Source organism: Xiphophorus maculatus, chromosome 15, assembly GCF_002775205.1.
Source record: "Xiphophorus maculatus strain JP 163 A chromosome 15, X_maculatus-5.0-male, whole genome shotgun sequence".
Taxonomy (NCBI): domain Eukaryota; kingdom Metazoa; phylum Chordata; class Actinopteri; order Cyprinodontiformes; family Poeciliidae; genus Xiphophorus; species Xiphophorus maculatus.
Window position 1 is genome coordinate 22923460 of NC_036457.1, and position 18488 is coordinate 22941947.

The 18488-nt window shown below is 39.1% G+C and overlaps 2 protein-coding genes across 2 annotated transcripts; both read left to right on the forward strand.

Annotated features, from left to right (window-relative positions):
- The first annotated feature begins 2136 nt into the window (after nt 1–2136).
- smim8 (small integral membrane protein 8) lies at nt 2137–3128 on the forward strand. The gene is made up of 2 exons (XM_005806033.3): nt 2137–2426; nt 2785–3128. The coding sequence occupies exons 1-2, from the start codon at nt 2298–2300 to the stop codon at nt 2941–2943; spliced, it is 288 nt and encodes a 95-aa protein (XP_005806090.1). The 5' UTR covers nt 2137–2297; the 3' UTR covers nt 2944–3128.
- A 1427-nt stretch (nt 3129–4555) lies between these two features.
- On the forward strand, nt 4556–18347 carry LOC102218978 (gamma-aminobutyric acid receptor subunit rho-1-like). Its single transcript, XM_005806034.3, has 10 exons — nt 4556–5117; nt 9067–9114; nt 9948–10054; nt 12273–12340; nt 12423–12646; nt 16197–16279; nt 16443–16583; nt 16665–16817; nt 17143–17339; nt 17603–18347. Exons 1-10 carry the CDS (start codon nt 5014–5016, stop codon nt 17888–17890), a joined length of 1413 nt encoding a protein of 470 aa, XP_005806091.2. The 5' UTR covers nt 4556–5013; the 3' UTR covers nt 17891–18347.
- Nucleotides 18348–18488: the final 141 nt, after the last annotated feature.

Genomic DNA, 18488 nt, shown 5'->3' on the forward strand with positions numbered 1-18488 from the left:
AAAAAAGACAACTTATTGCCTTATTTCCTTTCTTCTTAGTAAAGCAGAAAGGAAAGAACTCTTGTTTCAGTGCATGTTAATTAGCAAGATTTGCCTTATAAACATTGTGGTAAACATAAATCCCACTCTGCCCACAAAGTCAAACCTCGCCATCTCACTAGCTTTAGCTTGCTCTCTTAATCCTCCTGCGGTCTTGAGATGCGCTTTTACAAGGTTTTTCTGTGTGCGATTTTGGGAACTGATGGTCTGATGGACACCACCCACTGCTTCCCTGTTGTCTTGCCGTGACATCTGCCAGGCTCCTCCTGAGCGTTGTGCTAAGAGTTCAAATAAAACCTTGTTGCTAAAGGAACAAAAACTGGACAGACAATTTACTGATCTACAGCTGATTTCTCTAATCTAATTTCTATTAATAGGACAATTCAATCAAAGTAATGTATGACCATATTGCTCATGCACTAAAGTTTTTGGTGTTACTAGAACATCAGCTATTCTCTTCAATTTGATACATGAATACTCATTACTTTTAATGATGCATGTGGCCAAGACTTGCAGGATATTAGAGAAGTTCTCACCAGAGAAGGACTTGACAGTCGACTGAAGGTTTTTTTTATGTTTGGAGGAAAACATGATGTAATTTAAAGAAACTGGATCAATTCTGCACTGAATGGATCAGCTCTTGTTTAAAAAAAAAATAGTGGAATGTGTTGATGATCTTCACCCTACAGTGTGCAGACCAGGTAGCATAGTTGGTCTACCTGAGTGAAGTGACCACCCCTAAGCCATCTTTAAATAAAACAAAATTAGTGTCAAATGTTTGTGCAGTAAATATTTTTGTGCCCCTATCATTTTAAAGATTTTAGTAAAGGTTTCCAGAGGTTATGAAAAGTCAACCAGCCTCCCACCTAATTCAATTCTCAAACACAATTGGTATCAATCAAGTGTGCTACATTTGTGCTGATGAATTTCCATTTATACAGCTTTTGTTTAGAAACTGTTACTGAAATATTAAAGTTTAGAGACCAACCCCCGCCTCCTCCACCTTGTACAAATCAAACAACATGCCGTTGTGCTCGGGTAACGAAGGAGTGGCTCTGTAAAAAGCATTTCAGGGTCTGGAGTGGCCTAACTGGTCTCCAGTCCTCGACCCCATAGAAAATTTGTGGAGGGAGTTGAATGTCCGTGTTGCCCAGTGACCGCCCCAAAGCTTCACTGCTCTAGAAGAGATCTGCATGGAGGAATGGGCCAAAATTCAAGCTACAGTGTGTGCAAACCTGTGAAGACTTACAGGAAACATTTGACCTCTGTTATTGCCAACAAAGGTTATGTTACAAAGCATTGACCTGAACTTGTATTATTGACCAAATACTTATCTTCCACCATAATTTGCAAATTCTATACAATGGATTTCATTTTTGTCTCATAGTTTAAGTGTACCGTTGGTGAAAATTACAGATCTCATCTTTCTAAGTAGAACTTGCACAATCAGTGGCTGACTAAATTCTTCTTTGCCCCACAATATGTATGTTCCACCTGTTTTCCCCCTTTTTCTCTACATCCCTCACATTTTTCTTTCCTATTTGTGATGCATAGCACCAGTGTCTGCACAGGAATGGGCTGGTGCTGTAAAATGTGGCTCATATTTCGCCCCCTCCCCCGTTCTTCTCCAACATTGATTCACTTTACGGAGTGTAAAAGAAACACAGCCCGTCCTAATTCTGAGATTGTATTCTGTTACCGCCACCTACTGGTATGATTGTTTAAACTCCTTTGGTCTGTGGTCCCTCAGTCTTTCACAATAAATACCAGTCTGGTATTGTGAATATCTAGACTTTTAAAAACTTGTCATGACTGTGAAAGATTTGGTTAAAAAACATCAAACTTTGTCAAACAGGAACTGAGGTCGGGTCTGGCCTGTTCCCATCTCACACAGAATCTAGTCTCCATCCATTCTCAGACATTCAGATTTTAGTGCCAACCCGCCCGACCCACTGAACGCAACTACGGCAGATGAATCTCAACGTTTTCCGTCCGGGAATCGGGGGTAAAATCGGGCAGAAATCCGTGTCATGTTTCCCAACTTTAGTTGCGATTTGGCCCTTTAAACGGAATGTTGTTTAAATCCAGCAGATGGCAGTGTGCACCTGGTTGGCATGAGGAAAACCAGAAGAAGAACAAGTGGCAAGGTTGTGAGGCAAGCAAATGGAGAATGGAAATGTTATTTGGGATAGTATTATGATCACTAGAGATCCTTTTTCAGGTTTCTCCAGCTGAGTTCTGTGTGCTTCGGAGGGAAAATGTTGGAAAAAGAAGCCGATAAGGGGAAGGAGAGCGCCGGGGAGAAAGGCTTCCGGACGCCTGGGTTGAGAGGAGCACAGACCACCACACTGTTCCGTGCTGTCAATCCTGAACTCTTCATAAAACCAGTGAGACCCTAACACACACACACGCACGCACGCACGCACACACACACACACACAGAAAGAGAGAAGTGTTAAGAGTTTTACAACACAGTAGCGCGATTTCAGGAAGTTTTAGACTAAACTGTGGAGCCTCTAACTGCTGCTGAGTCGCTTCTTTTCTCGGCAGTTTTGCAAACCTCTATGGTTGATTGATTGATTGAAACCTGCTGTTTATGCCAGGTTTCAAAGCCATGACTCTTTTGAAAACGTCAAAACTGACCCAATTAAAGCTCTATGGATTGCTGCTCTTAGTAGGATATTGTTATTATCATGTGATAATAGCCCTATGTGGCTTTTAACATGGAGCTGTGTTGTTTTGCAGAATAAACCAGTGATGGTATTTGGGCTGGTGGCCATCACCTTGAGCGTGGGTTACCTGGGCTATCTGCACGCCATGAAAGAAAATGACCAGCAGCTTTATGAAGCGATAGACAGCGAAGGAGAGAGACACATGAAAAGGAAGACTTCCAAATGGGACTGATGGGGATCCATGCTGCGCTGCATCACACAGGCAGTTTGTTGGTGCTTCCACAGGACAAACAACCAAGAAGACTTGCACACTAATTGTATCATGTCCAGTCAAATATCTTCTGTGGCTGATAAAAGCATAATAAATGTGGAAACCACAAAATATTTTTCAAAGTAATTCTAAGAAGAAGACACATACAATTGACTGCAGGTGTTTTTATTATATGAGCTGATAGGGAAACATCTGTGACCTTCATGTTAAAGACACAAGAGAACTGCTATATCAGATCAATCTGATCTAGAAAAGGCAAAGCAATTCAAAACTTGCATCAACATTGAAATTTAACAGAAGTCAGAAAACATGGAGAAACTAAGCAGTTTGTGTTTAAATAAAAATATTCAGAGTTTGAAGCAGCATCTCAGAATGCGACTGTTTTACAAAAGTCAGATTCAGAAATCCAAAATAAGAGATAAAGTCAACCAGGTGAAAAACTAGCCTACATATACTTATTTTAAATAGGCTACATTTTTTCTGAAATACATTTTAAGCATGTTATCAATTGGATACATTTCTAAGAATGTTCAAAATTTAAAATAAATATATATTTTTTAAAACATGCTTCTAATATGTTGCTTTAAAATATATTTTGGTAGCATGGCATATGTCATCACTTTTGTGTCATATGCCACAGCTTTAGTGTCAGATTGAGTATATGAGTAATTGTATTTCTAACAAATAACAAAAATAAAAAAAACAATAATACACAATAATATATACTCATACAGCGACCACTGACTCAGTGTTAGAGGCCAAAGCTTTGGTGACAAATGCAGCGGCACCAGTGTCAGCAGTTACTTCTGCCTTCTTCCATCAAGTAAAACTAAAGTTCTTAGATGTTATTGGTTAATTAACCAATAACATAATGATTTCAAAAATACTTGTTCACAAACAGACAATATAAGTAACTTGGTAAAACTTGAAAATGAAAGTCTACCTGCTGGCTTGAAAATGAAATTAAAGTCAACAAGAAAATTGTTTTTGGTTTGAACTCTGAAATTAGCTCATGGAGTTGATTTAACAATAAGAAACAAGTCTCTAAATGTAATTAGAAGGATGAATATCTCAATACTTGTAATAAAAATAGTAATTATGATTTTGCAGTAAAGTAATTGCACGTTTTTCTTTATGAAAAAGTCTGTAAACTTTAAACTTATGTTTTTTTATTAATAAAAATTGTCTCATGTTTTTTTTTACACATCGGTTAAAACCTTTATTATTAGTATTCTTATTATGTATTGTGTATAACTGCATTTTTACTTAATTTGCAACTTACAGGGGGAGGAAGTGGTAAAAGTGATCAAAGAAACAGTAGGTCTATTTATTTATTGTTCCATTTATTCTACTTTAGAAGGTAGACCAGGCAAATATGCTGATGGGATGAAAAACCCTGTGGAATTACTCATCCACTGTTCGTACTGTAGCCAACAGGATTATCAAACTGTTGCATAATATTCTATACACCACTTATTGGTAATTGAAACAAACTGGGGCAAAGCAATGCCCTAATGTGTTTCTGATCATGGATCATAAGGTTCGAGTCCTGGTGTAAGACAAACTGAATCAGAGGAAAGATCAACTGGGTGGGGCGTGGAGGTGCAGCGGTCAGCCGCGTCCTGCGCTCTCCTGCTGCAGGCGTGGGGTTTCCACGGGACCTCCGGGTCCCACCCACTGTGAAAACAATGCATCTTTAGTTGGTGTAGAATTGGTGATTCTGAAACGACATCAGGTGACTGAAACTCTGTCCAAAGCTTTCCACCTCTCTCACCATTTGGATCAACGTGCGCTGCGGTTTTATTGACTCGGCGCTCGCAGAGTAAATCCGTGCCATTTGACTTGTGCAGATTTGCGGGCTAACCGCATCCCTATCGTCTAAGAGATTAAAGACTTTGACGTTCATGTAGGCATTCTTACTATGCTCTCGGTGCGAGTCATGCTCGGAGCGTCCGGCCTGTGCACTGCCAGACTCTGGAGTGGGCTGCACATTTGAGCGTTCTGGAGCAGAAGGCTGTGGCTGTGGACGTCATGCATACGGATGTGGTTCTGTTCAGCGTGCTGCTCTGGATGGTCGAGGTGTCCGGACACAAGCGCACCAGAGGGCAAAGTCTGCAACCGTATAGACACATCAGGTCAGTGCAAAGTGAACGACATTTCAGAGATGATGTCTCTGATTTCCAGTTGTATCAAGGTTTAGGATTACTTTGACAATAATATTCTGAAAACTAGAGGGCTTTACTATAGAACCAAAGTTATGTAATTTCCAGAAATAACAGAATTAAATAGAAATAAATCTTCCTAATGTCAGGAAAAAACAGCTCACATGCAAACCAAAGCTTTGCTCTGTTTTAAACTCTAGATCTCTAGTCTATAAGGTGTCCCAGTCCCAGTGTGGCACTGCAATATTTTGTATTCACATTTAATCATTTTTACAAATAGAAGAAAGAAACACAATGCAGCACATGGTATCATCAGATGGAGTAGCTACTTTTTAGTCCCACAACTTTTACATTCATCTTATGGGTATTTTTTTTACATTTGATTTCTCCTTTATTGTGTCAGTCATCTATAATTAATATCCACTCAAGTCTACAATTTCTGTTTACACTAGGTGGCAAAACCAGATGTATTTCTGGAGTAGTACTTAACTAAACAATCAGGGATAACTTACCCTAACTTCCCTAACTTATCAGGGATAATGTTGCCCTGATAAAACTCTGTCCACTATCATATATCAAGTGTATCGTTTTCTGCTGGTAAGAGAGTTCTGCTCCATTCTAATGGTTGCTGTCTATATTCCCCCAAAAGCTAATGCTAACAGCTCTGGAGGAGCTTTACTATCTGATAAGAGGTTGAAGAACTCTCACCCTGAGGCAGTTGTTGTTGTGGGAGGAGATTTTACTCAAGCAGTACTTAAGACTATGCTACTCAAATTCCACAAATTCATACATTTTCCAACAGACAACAATATCTTGGATCAGGTCTACCTTAATATCAAAGGGACATACGAGGCTGCAGCAGGTCCACATCTGGGACTGTCTGACCACATCACAGCTGAACTCATCCCTGCCTACTGACCACTGATCTGCAGATCAGAACCCGACATTAAAACTGTTCAGGTCTGAGGAGGCCTCCTCATCCCTTCAGGACTGTTTTGAGATCACTCAATGGGAGGTTTTCAAAGAGAGCTCAGATCTCTAGATCTGCTGTTCTGTCTTATTTGCAGTCCTGCACAGATCCATCAAGGTTTTACCTAATCAGAAGCTGTGGATGGCTGGAACTGTGCGCTCCCTGCTCAGAGCCCATGATGCTGCCTACCGGTCATCTGAGAAGTAAGGCTATGGTAATGGCCAAAGAGATATGAATAAACCCCAGTCATGATGAAGTGCTTTGAGAGGCTCATCCTAAAACACATCAAGGATAACCTGCTGGACCTGCTGGTCTGGACAGGTGCCAATTTGCCTACAGGAAGAATCAGTCCACAGAGGATCACACAGCCCTGACACATCTGCAGCATCCTAACACTTATGCTAGAATGCTATTCATTGACTTCAGTAGAAGTTTTAATAGCATCATCCTGGTGAAGCTGATAGTGTAGCTCCATGACGCAGGACTTTCAACACAATGTGCCTTTGGATCAAGAACTTTCTTACCAACCGGTCTCAGGAGGTGAGAATAGGGGGCACAACATTTGCAAGAGGTGTCTTCTGTCTGAGAGTGATGATGAAAACTGAGTGGATCCCAGTTTTTTAAGCAACTCAAAGTTATTAAGGAAAGCTAATTGTTTGCCTTCTTGTAAGGTGCAAAAATATTTTCTGGGATTGATGTTTGACACTACAAACTGCCCACGCATGAAGATAGCACCGACAAGTTTTACTGCAGTAGGTATGATCATTTCACATTCTACAGAGTCCCTCAGTGACTGGTCTCTGTTCTTTCAGCTCATCAGAACCTGATGATGGAAATTCTTAAGGAAAACTATGTGGATATCATTGCTGTGTGCAGTCAAGCTGCTGCTTGGTATGAGCGGTAGTGCAGTGCTTCATGGGAAGACATCTCTGTAGTTTTAGGTTAGGTTTCTTCATCCTAGGAATTAAGGACAAGAACACATTATAATGGACATTCAGATACACAAGCAAGCTTTAGAGGAGTTAAAAAGCTCCTGGTGGTTAGTCTCCTCTGGCACGGTTTGACCCTGCTTTGTGACCTCTACTGATGCAAGTGACTGTGGGCTGAGAGCTGTATGATAACCCAGGTGGCACAGAAGGAGGCACACTGTGTGCAACAGGGAAAAAGTACTGTACTGTTGGAAAGAAAGCTATTCCTTCTGTGTCAGATGCAGAGTGCTGGAGAACATGTTTATGGGGCTGATGTTTCACTCTACGCACACAACACCAAATGAATCAATAGGACTGGTACTCCTATCACCGGCTGCTCTGCCTGCCTGCTGTGTTTCGATTGTGATGTTATTTGACAGCCAGATTCTCAGAACTATTCCACTGATTTCCTGTCTCATCTCCCCCAGCTGTTTCTTCCTATCTCACATCGGATGCTGACCCTGAATAGTAGACTGTCTTTACTTCCAGTTGCTGATCCACTCAGCTGAAAGTGGATCTCCTGCCTTCATCAAGTCAGTTGAAGTCACTCTTGAACCTTAGTATGAAATCTGGACTGAACTCTCAAGTCTCAGTAACGGGTCAGGTGACATTCAAGGACAGAGGTTGTTTTCCTGAGAATAACAAAGGATAAATCCTGTATAATAAATTCCTGAGTAAGAAATAGACTCCATTAAGGTTTTACACATTGCAGTTCTTGAAACTGACCATCAAATTTTCACATGATTGTTAGCTGCTTCCTGAACTATTACTATGTATCTTTGGTATGACTGTAGCAGGAACAAACAGGGCTAAAAATAAAACCCTATTTTCAATCTACCGGTACTTGGAAATTCAAAGATCTTTAAAATGTTTTAATGGCCTGCCACAGTTGAAGGCTGTCTGTCTCCCTGCAGTGCAGCTGTCAGAGGATTTCAGATTTGAGAAGATTAGATGATTTTACTGGTTTTAACTGGAGATTTATTCAGTGAAGCTACAGCCTGCTTCATGGGGTTAATGGATTACTACAAATTGTTGTAGTTCTATTTCACGTCATCCCGAACCTTAGGAACTTATGTGGTCACAACTATAATGATGTTCTTTGTGATGTGCGCCTGCACCCTAAGGCTCTGCATGTGTAGTATGATGGAGTGAGAGAAGGGAGTTGTCCTCCTGTCAGCTCCCCACCGACCCCTATAGGAAACCCCATCTGCCGATATCCACCCAGGGAGAGAGGCCCATGGTCCATCCAATACCAAGGCAGCAAAGAACAAAAAAGCGGATGACCTTTGACTTTCTTCCGTTAATACACAATAAGACATCTATTGGGTTTAAGAATACATAATAAGTTAAGTTTTCTTAACAGTTGTGTCTGATAAGCATATTAGCAATAGTTACTCTGCAGGGTTACACTTGAAATATGCTTTTCACATGGAGTGTAAATGGCAATGGACAGTAGACCAATGTGATCCTTCTTATAAATACTCTAGGCTTCTCTCTGACTAATGTGAAACAATAAATCTGTTTGGGAGAGCTTCGGGTCTGCCTGCATCTCAGATCTGTCTCATGTTGAAAAGGTTCAGAGCATCACAATGTGGAGAATCAGATGTCAAACACAGACTTCAGAGCAGGTGAACATCTAATGCTGCTTCTATAGAGCAGATCAAATGTTCTGTTTTAAAACAATTTAAAGGGTGGCTCATTTAAAACAACTGTAAACATTAGTCTCTTCCATTCTTGTGCTTTTTGGTGGCCAAACTTTCTAGATGTGTATTTACTTTCTAAAGAATAAAGTAGTTTTTCTAATGTAATGCAACTGTTAGAGATTTAAATGAATTAATGAACAATATAAATGTTGCTGCAGTTTATAAATTCTGTTGGGTTTCTCAGAAATACATGACTGTTAGACCATTACTTTTCTAGCTCCCTTATTGCTGTAATGTTATCTAATAGTGCATAATAAAATGTCATCTTTTTCTTATTTCAGATTGACACAAGAGATGTCTCCACTAGGACTCAGTCACAAGACTGGCAGGTATTTTTATGTTTTTGTCTATTTTTAGTTCAATTAGGAGTATGACTGAGGCTAGTTGAAAGTGGAGATTAAAGAAGCATGGTGGACTTTAAGACATAAGGTCAACATTTTAATCACACCATTGTTTTTGGTATCTACAGCGACAGATGGCCCAGTTTCATGTTTCTCACTAAACCCTATATAATCCTTCCTCAGCCTTTAGAATTAGGAAATTCATCAGATTATTTGCCTGAGAAGAACAACCTCAATATGGAAAGCTATAATGGTAAATACAATGAACTAGTGGAACAACATCATGTGTAAAGAACTAGAAAACACTCACCTACAATGATTTTTTGAAGAAGCAGCCATTTTAACAGAATACATATATAATAAGAAGTTAATAAAAGTATCAAAAATGTTAAACATCCAAAACTCAGTTGAATTGTTATTAGGTTTGCTCACCAAAGAACATCATTAGTTTTGGGTTCCTAGTTTTGAGATTCTGTAGCCCAGTTTGACAAATGTTTAGAAATTGCTGTGGGTTTATGTCACTGCTCTAATAACAATCTAATCATATTAAATAAGCTGAATTAGAAACAAGAACTTCAATGGTTGAGGGCTTTTCTTGAAGTCAGAAGATTTAAGGTTTTATTTTTACCCACCCTCCCTGACAACGTCAACTCACAACCCCTACTTTTCAAAAAATGTTCAGTTATGACTTTAAAATGACTAAAATCCCAACAGATTCTAAAAGGGCCCAACAGAGGAAGTGTGTTGATAAAACAAAGGCCCCAAAGACATGAATTCTCACTCTTTCTTCAATGATTAAAGTTTCCCTTATTTTCTCTCAGCCCGATATTCAAGAGAAGTCCAGATATAACTAAAGCCAGGGCTACAAAGTCAGAGCAGCTGCTGAGGATAGATGACCACGACTTCACAATGCGACCAGGGTTTGGAGGTAAGGCGGTTCATCTTTTGGAACCTTCTGTGCAGAAACTCGTGGGTTATGATGTGTTTTCAGGTGTGTTGCTTATAAATATCCAGCTGATTTTCTAGACTTGACTGTAAACACTGATCTACGCTCTCCAGGCTCGGTTCTTTTATTAACATAGTAGTGAGAGCTCCCAGTCCTGGCTGGCAAAGATGACATAACAGTGTGGGATTACGGTGGAACCATGCTGTTGCAAGCCAGTGATTAATTACTGAGCAGCCTGTCTGTAGCTTTCGATTTCAATAACTGCCTTCTTAATCTGCTCTATGACTCAAAGCTGAAGTCATTGTGAATTGAAGTCTCTCACTTGGATTCCACTATAGATTCATAATCTCAGATTGAGTTTTTGGAATACTTCATTCAATTAAAGGCTGTAGCCTAAATTGCTCCACAGATACTAAAACTACCAGCTAATGAGACTGAATACATATTTTATAAGAAGACTCCATATTTGAAGCAGTCAGTCAATCTAGGCCTCAGAGACTCTTGTGGGACATTCTCCATACTTTTCCCAGCATATTGAACACTGCTGAGGCAGTCAGTAGAAACCACAGGACAAACTTTGCTTTGGGAACGTACAACTTCAGAGCTGGACGTTCCTGAAGCACCGCAGGATGTGGGGAAGCTGCTGTGAACAGTGGCCTCCTCATGGAAGTCACTGGCTCTATAACTGACCGTGCCATATGGGTTGTTACTGGACCAACCAGAAGCCAAAGATGACATGAAGCATCTAGAAGATAGAGATTGGAATAAACCCTACACTTTAAAACATTTGAAGGTGGTTTAATTTGGAAATGAAAGTCCACCTGCATTTAAGTCATCAAGCAAACTGTATTGGTTTGAACTCAGAAATTAAAGTTCATGAAGTTGATTCAACAACAAGAGACAAGTTGTCTAAGCATTGTGTTTTAAGTTCATTAATCTTGAATTGTGAGTTTTAACTTAAGGCTGTATTTTAAACCTAATAATTATTTCACAATATGCAAGAAAAAAACTTCCCTCACCTAGTTAAAGGGCACACATTTCTCTAATACTTATTGGAATAATTCAAATTCTTGTTTCAAATTGCAAGAACAAAACTTCTGTTCTGATCATGAATTCTAGTAAACAGCACAGTGCTAACTTAAAAATTCTAGTTTATTAACTTTTAGAGGTTTGACTAAAGTTAACACAACTTGCTACTCTAAGTTTATCTTTCACAAACTCACACATTTGGGTTCAAGATTTATTCCTCGCTAAATTTATTTGACTTATAGATCAGAAGACAGTAGACACAACTAAATGTGGCTCAAATGTTTTACAGTGCACAGTTACTTGGGTCAGCAAAACACACGTCTTCTCAGCCACCAAGAAACCAGAGCTGAAGCAGACAGAAAAAATCAGGAGTACATTCTGTTTTCCAGGGAAATAAAACATGTGGCTCAGGACATAAGAGCCACATCTGTCCTCTAACATCTGCCACACTTTTGGTGAATATGATTTTAAGTCAGTCTACACAGGACAGGATGAAATGCCAGGTCACGTGTTTAATGGACATGTTTAGTGTTTCTCTCTCTAACTTAAAACTGCCATCACATCCCTGTCTTAGAAATCACTGTGGCCAAACATTTGGTGTAATATTTAATTCAGTGCCACAACACACTTTCCAAGAGGTCATTTCAATTTACTCATGCATTCATCCCAACTATATCTTTGTGATATAACAGGAGAGTGAGCTCAGTTAGTTATTTAAATTAAAAAAAGTTTTTTGTCTAAGACATACAGTATGTGTCAGACTAAAGGCCCTGGGGCCAAATCTGACTCCCATATGTTTTCATGTGGTCCTACAAGGATACATAAATTGAACCTTCAAAATAACATATATATATATATATATATATATATATATATATATATATATATATATATACGCTGTTGGTTTAATGTTTGTTGGGATTACAGCACTCATGCCTCCGGTTCGGTCCCCAGGATACAGGGATCAGCACACAGCAGCTTTTAAGGGGATTTGGCAATAGAAAGCAGAAGTCATTGTCTAAATCAGAACAGTTGGAATAAAAGAAAGATAGATAATCCAAGCTGCTCCAAATGAGGCTCCTGGGTTACATCTGCACCCTTTTCATAACACTGATGTAAATGAGAGGTCAGTGGATCTTTATAAATAAACAGTTGTATCCGGTTTTTCTAGGGCCTGCCGTCCCAGTTGGAGTGGATGTTCAGGTTGAAAGCCTGGATGCGATTTCAGAGGTTGATATGGTAGGTAACTGTGAAACAGCTCTCTGCACTTGTTCCTACTTGAAGCAACAATGAAAAGCAATTTTTTATTTCTTTTCTTAAGGATTTCACTATGACCTTGTATCTGAGGCACTATTGGAAAGACGATCGTTTGTCATTTAAAAGCAACACCAACCAGAGCATGACTTTCGATGGTCGCCTGGTGAAGAAGATATGGGTACCTGACATGTTTTTTGTCCACTCTAAGAAGTCGTTCACACATGACACGACCACAGACAACGTCATGCTGCGAGTGTACCCTGATGGCAAAGTCCTTTACAGCCTCAGGTAATCCATTGTTGTATTTCTAACCCTAATTTATCACTGGGACAGTTTAGTTTAATAACGTCAGTTGGTGGGACTGGCTGTTTTTCAGTATCCTAATATCAACGCCAGATATTGACAGATTACCAGTAATCAAAAATGTTCCCTCTTTTGTTAAAAAAACACAACAAACGTGTGTCTTTTTAATGAATCCTCCTCCACTCCCCTCTTTAGAGGACAGTTGAAATATTAAAGACTTGTTGCATTTTTCTGAACTGACTGAGAATAAAAATGTTTACAGATTTAGTGGAAGACTTTATGAGTCCAAATGAAGCAAGTCTGTGAAGTAAAGAACTCTGGCAGACCTTTGGGATCTGGTTGCAAAAAAAGATGGATAATCCAAGCGGCTCCACATGAGGCTCCTGGGTTACAGCTGCACCCTTTTAATAACACTGATGTAAATGAGAGGTCCAAGAGTGTTCACAGCAACTTACCATGTTATAACAATTGGGAATAAAATGGATTGACTTCTTGAATGGAAATTAGAGTGCAAAATATTTGCTGCTTCATTGTTGACTTGGAAAAAGTAGAAGAATAACTTGGCGTAGATTGTCTTTTATCCAGCACAAGACGAACATAAGTACTTATGCACAATGCTACATTCTTTCTTCTCTTGTTACTCATCTCTTCACACAAAATGGTTTTTCTCGGTGATCATGAACTGGGTGTTTCAGACTGAAACATGTGAGGACAATAACATCAGTATTGATGTTAGAATCATGAAGTTATTAAATGGATCAACTGCCCCAATCCTGTGAGTTAATTAACTGTAGTTATCAAACAGAGCAGAAGGTTTCTACCTGGAACCCAGCAGACTGCATCGAGTCATTGAATCTCTGCGTTCACAGCTCTTGGACCAGCATGTGGTGACAGCAGGCAATCGCCTGGGCTGCATCACTGATTTTGCATCAGTCCTTCACACAGCATGCATGTAGAGACAGTGGAGAGGAAAAACTCCCCCTTAACATGAAAAAACCTCAGCAGAACCAGAAGCTAGCTCAATGTGAGCTGCCATCTGCCATGAACAATTGGTGGTTTGAAAAGATAGAGCACCGATCCAGGAGTTAGAGAAAAGTAAGAAGTTAACAGCCACAGTTTATGTTCTCTTTCAAGTAAAGGCCACACAGGCACACCCACTAGAAGGAAACAAACACACTTTCATTCTATTGGCTGAGAAGTTGCCAGGCGACGGTACTTTTTTGTTCCAAGTCAAAGTACCGTTTCCTTGGTACTTTTTCTTGGTACCAAGAGAGGTTTGCAAGCGGATATTTGATCCGAGCAGAGACGAGTTTTAAGCGGGAGGAGAAAGGTTTGAGAGAGCATAAGTTTTGACCACAAGCATTACAAGTTTTGAGAAAAAAGACATGAAGTTCTGCTTTCAGACTGAAAATGTGCATTTTTGAGTTATGGCAGAAAAATTCCCCCATACACAGAATCCGAAACAAGAAGGAACTGTTATTCAAAAAAACAATTTTTGACCACGAAGGCAGGAATTAAAGTTTATAAAAAGGGAAAGAAATCAATGAATGTAACAGAAATACTCTGACATGCTGCCACCCTGAGTGGCAACAGTTCTAGAATAAAAATTCAGTGAAAGTTCAAAGTCACTTCTTGTTCATCTTTTCTTTTAAAAGCAAGAAGCATCTTCAAGACAAAAAGTCCAGTTTTTTCCTGTTCAAACCTCTATAACTTTATGAAACCAAATGTAACTTAAGGACAGTGACGATACAAATTGTATCAGATAACATTGAACCAGAATTGGATTCAGTAAAATAGCAGAGATCAAATTACAAAAATGAAGGCCAACCAGAAAAAAGTTTACTGACATGAGAATGACCGGGTAATCCTGGTGAGAAATAGGAAGTCCTGAACTAAGACAGCTATTTTTTTTTAATCCTCGCAGGCAAAGACCAGCAGCCGACCAGCTGCCTTTTAATTTGACTGACTTGTGTACTGCAAAGTCTTTCTGACAAGGAGATGCAAGTAAAACTGAATGGTGATATTTCAGGCCTGGGTCATTATTCCACAAAATCTGGTGTTTGACTTGAAATATTTAAATGTTTTACACCTTTTTTTCTGCTTAAATGTGATGATGAAACAATAACCCCTCATAACAGAGAAGGCATTTTTCTGCAGTCAGAAATTCTGTTACTTTGCTATGGGATGATATACTGTATTATGAAAGACTTACATACGCATCACATGGCCAGGGTTAATCTGCATTGGGTCAGGGTTAGTGCCGGTTGGATATTTTCCAGACTAAAACAGATTGGAATATGATGATGACAGTTTGCAAACCACTTCACCCTCTCCTGTCCAGTCAGTTGGCTTAACACATTTCTGTTGGAAACCTGCTTCCTGCTGAGATCCTGTCCCAGTAATAAGGATTGGGTAAAATTCAGCTGAGGGTTAGATCTACATTACATGCAGCTCAACTAACTATATGAAGTTGGGATACTCCTGCTTCTGATAATTTGTTAATCAGAAACTGTTGTTTTTATTAAACACCAAGGGTTATTTATGCTATGGATTTTTATGACTTTTATTAAACCTTGTCTTTGTTTTTAGCTCTGTTATTTCTTTCTTGATTTTCTTTTGACCTTTTGGAGAACCAGCACTAATCTTCACTGACACTACAGGTTTATGTTCTGTCTCTATGAGTATTTTAGTTTGCTGACTGGAGAGAGTTCCCTACTATGCGACTCATCCGCCATCTTTTTTCGCAAAACACAACTTTTATTGAATAGTTGAAATCCCCAGACAGCTACACTTTCTGGTACAAAAACAATAAAAATATGGCAAATGATTTTTGAAATGAAAAAAACTGTGAATTTATAGTTTATTTTATATCCTTGTAAAGCACTTCAGCCAATCAATTATTTTCAATAAACAGAAAGCACTGTAACAAGGAGTAAGAACCAAAACAAAAACTGTTAGATGTGCGGTTTTAAAGAGCTGATTGATGGAGCTAAATACAGGGTAGAGACGAAACCCTAAAGACTAGCAGCTGGAACTAGCAAAAGGTGGCTCCACAAAGTATTGACACGGGGGGTATGGATACTTTTGCTCACCGCACCTTTCAGTTTTTCATTTGTAAAAAATGTTTTGAATCACATATAATTTTCTTTCTACTTCACAGTTGTTTACCACTTTGTGTTGGTCTTTCACATACAATTCAAATTAAATATATTTATGTTTGTGGTTGTAAGGTGACAAAATATGGAAAAGTTCGAGAGTATGAATACTTTTGAAAACCAGTTACATTTTCAAACGATTATACTGTTAGAGCTGGTTGTGATTGCTTTAACCACCATCAAATCTATCACTAGAAAGTACTAGAAATAAAATTGAGTTATGGCCACAAGAAAAACAGCCCTGTCCTGCCCATCTGCACAAATATTTATAAGTCTGCACGAATTTCTCAGCATTCCCACAATACATTGTTTCCAGCAAATATTCAGGCTTCTGAAGATTTTTGTCTGCGACTCCACAAATGTTTGCTTTGTGATTGCAGAGTCACAGTCACAGCCATGTGCAGCATGGACCTGAGTCGTTTTCCTCTCGACACACAAACGTGCTCATTGGAAATTGAAAGCTGTAAGTTACTAAGACTTTTGATGAACTTCAGATAATATGAGGGTTAATTTTAGTACTTGTTGAGTTTGTAATTTTAAGAATAATCACTTTTGCCATACTTGTGTCAAATGTTTATTTAATTTAATCAAACATATATATTGTGTATACTTTTTTATTTGTTCAGATGCCTATACGGACGATGACCTGATGCTGTACTGGAAGGAAGGGAACAGGTCTTTAAACACGGATGAGAGAATTTCTCTCTCTCAGTTCCTCATTCAGGAGTTCCATACGACCACAAAGCTGGCATTTTACAGCAGTACAGGTGCTGCAGGGGAACGGGGAGCTGTGTCTCAATTCATGTAGAATTTGTGAAGCCTAATTTAGTTTTTTTACTCGTCTCCAGGCTGGTACAACCGGCTGTACATCAACTTCACCCTACGGCGGCACATCTTCTTCTTCCTGCTGCAGACGTACTTTCCTGCCACTCTGATGGTCATGCTGTCCTGGGTGTCCTTCTGGATCGACCGCAGGGCTGTTCCTGCCAGAGTGCCACTTGGTTAGACAGCAGTCTTTCTTGCACATAAATGACCCGTGGTCATCTAAAGTAGAACAATATATTAAGCATTGTTTAAAGTTCAAATAAAAGCTGGACTTGTTTTTTTTGTTTTTTTTTATTTGCTTTTGTTTAGACTGTGACTCTCAGAATCAATGCTGATTTTTATGTACTGTCTGTATGAAAGGTTTTGAAGCTTATAATGGGATGTTGGTGGAGAAAGGTCACCATAGCGATTTCCTTTGTGTCCTCTTTGTATAGTTTTGACTGTGGCTTTGTATTATATTCATAGTTAGAAACTTCATAACTGTATTTTTTTCTGTTTTAGGTATAACTACTGTGCTAACCATGTCAACCATCATCACTGGAGTCAATGCCTCCATGCCGAGGGTGTCTTATATTAAAGCTGTGGATGTTTACCTGTGGATCAGCTTCGTCTTTGTCTTCCTTTCGGTCATAGAATATGCCGCCGTCAACTACCTGTCTACTCTCCAGGAACGCAAGGAAAGAAAACTGCGGGACAAGGTTGGTGCCATGTCCTGTCACTGACGGGTTTTTTGACTGAACTGGCATTTTGAAAGAAAGATTATCAGCTAAAAAGAGAGAATAAAGTAATTATTACTGGATTAAGTCACATTTTTAATCATCTGGAATACAAATTGGTTTGACGTTGTAACTTTATTGTTTAACCAGATCTTTTCTTTTTATTATTATAACTATTTGTTTGCATGTATTGCAAGTTATGTTCTAACTTTCTATTGCTTATACATTTCTAACTTTCATTGCAGTTGCCATGTACTTGCGGCATAGCTCATCCTGGCATGATGTCGGATTGCTACAGTGAGGTGGACGTCAACACCACAGGAAATTACGGCATGCCAGAGGAGAATGGCATGAGAAGGGAAAGGATGCTGGTTGAACTGGCCATGGAGACTGACCAGATGACAGGCCATGTTGGCTCCAGGGCTTACAGCAGCATCTGGATTGACACACATGCCATAGACAAATACTCCAGGGTCATCTTTCCTGGATCTTATATCCTCTTCAACATCATCTACTGGTCTATTTACTCTTAAAACGTTAACGCTTTCGACTGATGAGTGAAACACCTGCTGTCTTAACAGGTGCACCTGAAGTGAAACATTTTCATTTGTTCTTATAAAAGTTTTGCAAATATACATTTTACACCTTAAGATAAACAGAAAGATGGACTGAATCAAGAATACATTCAAGTAAAGCTGAATCTAGTATGAAGAGATATGCTTGTATCGTTACAATTAACGATAGTCATTGTAACTATCGTAATGGAGTCAGGTCAAGGATGTTGAAGGGCAGTACTCAAAATGCGCTAAAACAATGACAGCTGTTATGGGAAATTGAAAAATATCCATTGACTATATTATAGGAAGCTAGTCTTCTAGCTACTCTTGACTTTTGCTAGAAGATTTTCATTGTGATTTTCATTGAAGATGTGATTTTTATTTTCACATTTTAAGCTGGAGCTGTATTATTAAAATGGAGGACGAACAGTTAGATTGACTGAACTGGACTGTATGTGTTTGTCTGATTTTACTGAATTTATTGAAAAATGACCTGAGCTGGACAATTGCAGTTTTTACTTGTCAAGGGTGAATACAAATATTTTTAAATGCTGGTTGTTTGCAGATGGTCTTG

Excerpts from the sequence above, each read along its gene's own strand:
- smim8 (XM_005806033.3), top strand. The coding sequence starts at position 2,298 with ATGTTGGAAAAAGAAGCCGATAAGGGGAAGGAGAGCGCCGGGGAGAAA. Across the intron at positions 2,427-2,784 it reads CTGAACTCTTCATAAAACCA|AATAAACCAGTGATGGTATT; the intron begins GTGAGACCCTAA and ends GTTGTTTTGCAG.
- LOC102218978 (XM_005806034.3), top strand. The coding sequence starts at position 5,014 with ATGCATACGGATGTGGTTCTGTTCAGCGTGCTGCTCTGGATGGTCGAG. Across the intron at positions 9,115-9,947 it reads CTCAGTCACAAGACTGGCAG|CCCGATATTCAAGAGAAGTC; the intron begins GTATTTTTATGT and ends ATTTTCTCTCAG. Across the intron at positions 16,584-16,664 it reads GGCATTTTACAGCAGTACAG|GCTGGTACAACCGGCTGTAC; the intron begins GTGCTGCAGGGG and ends ACTCGTCTCCAG.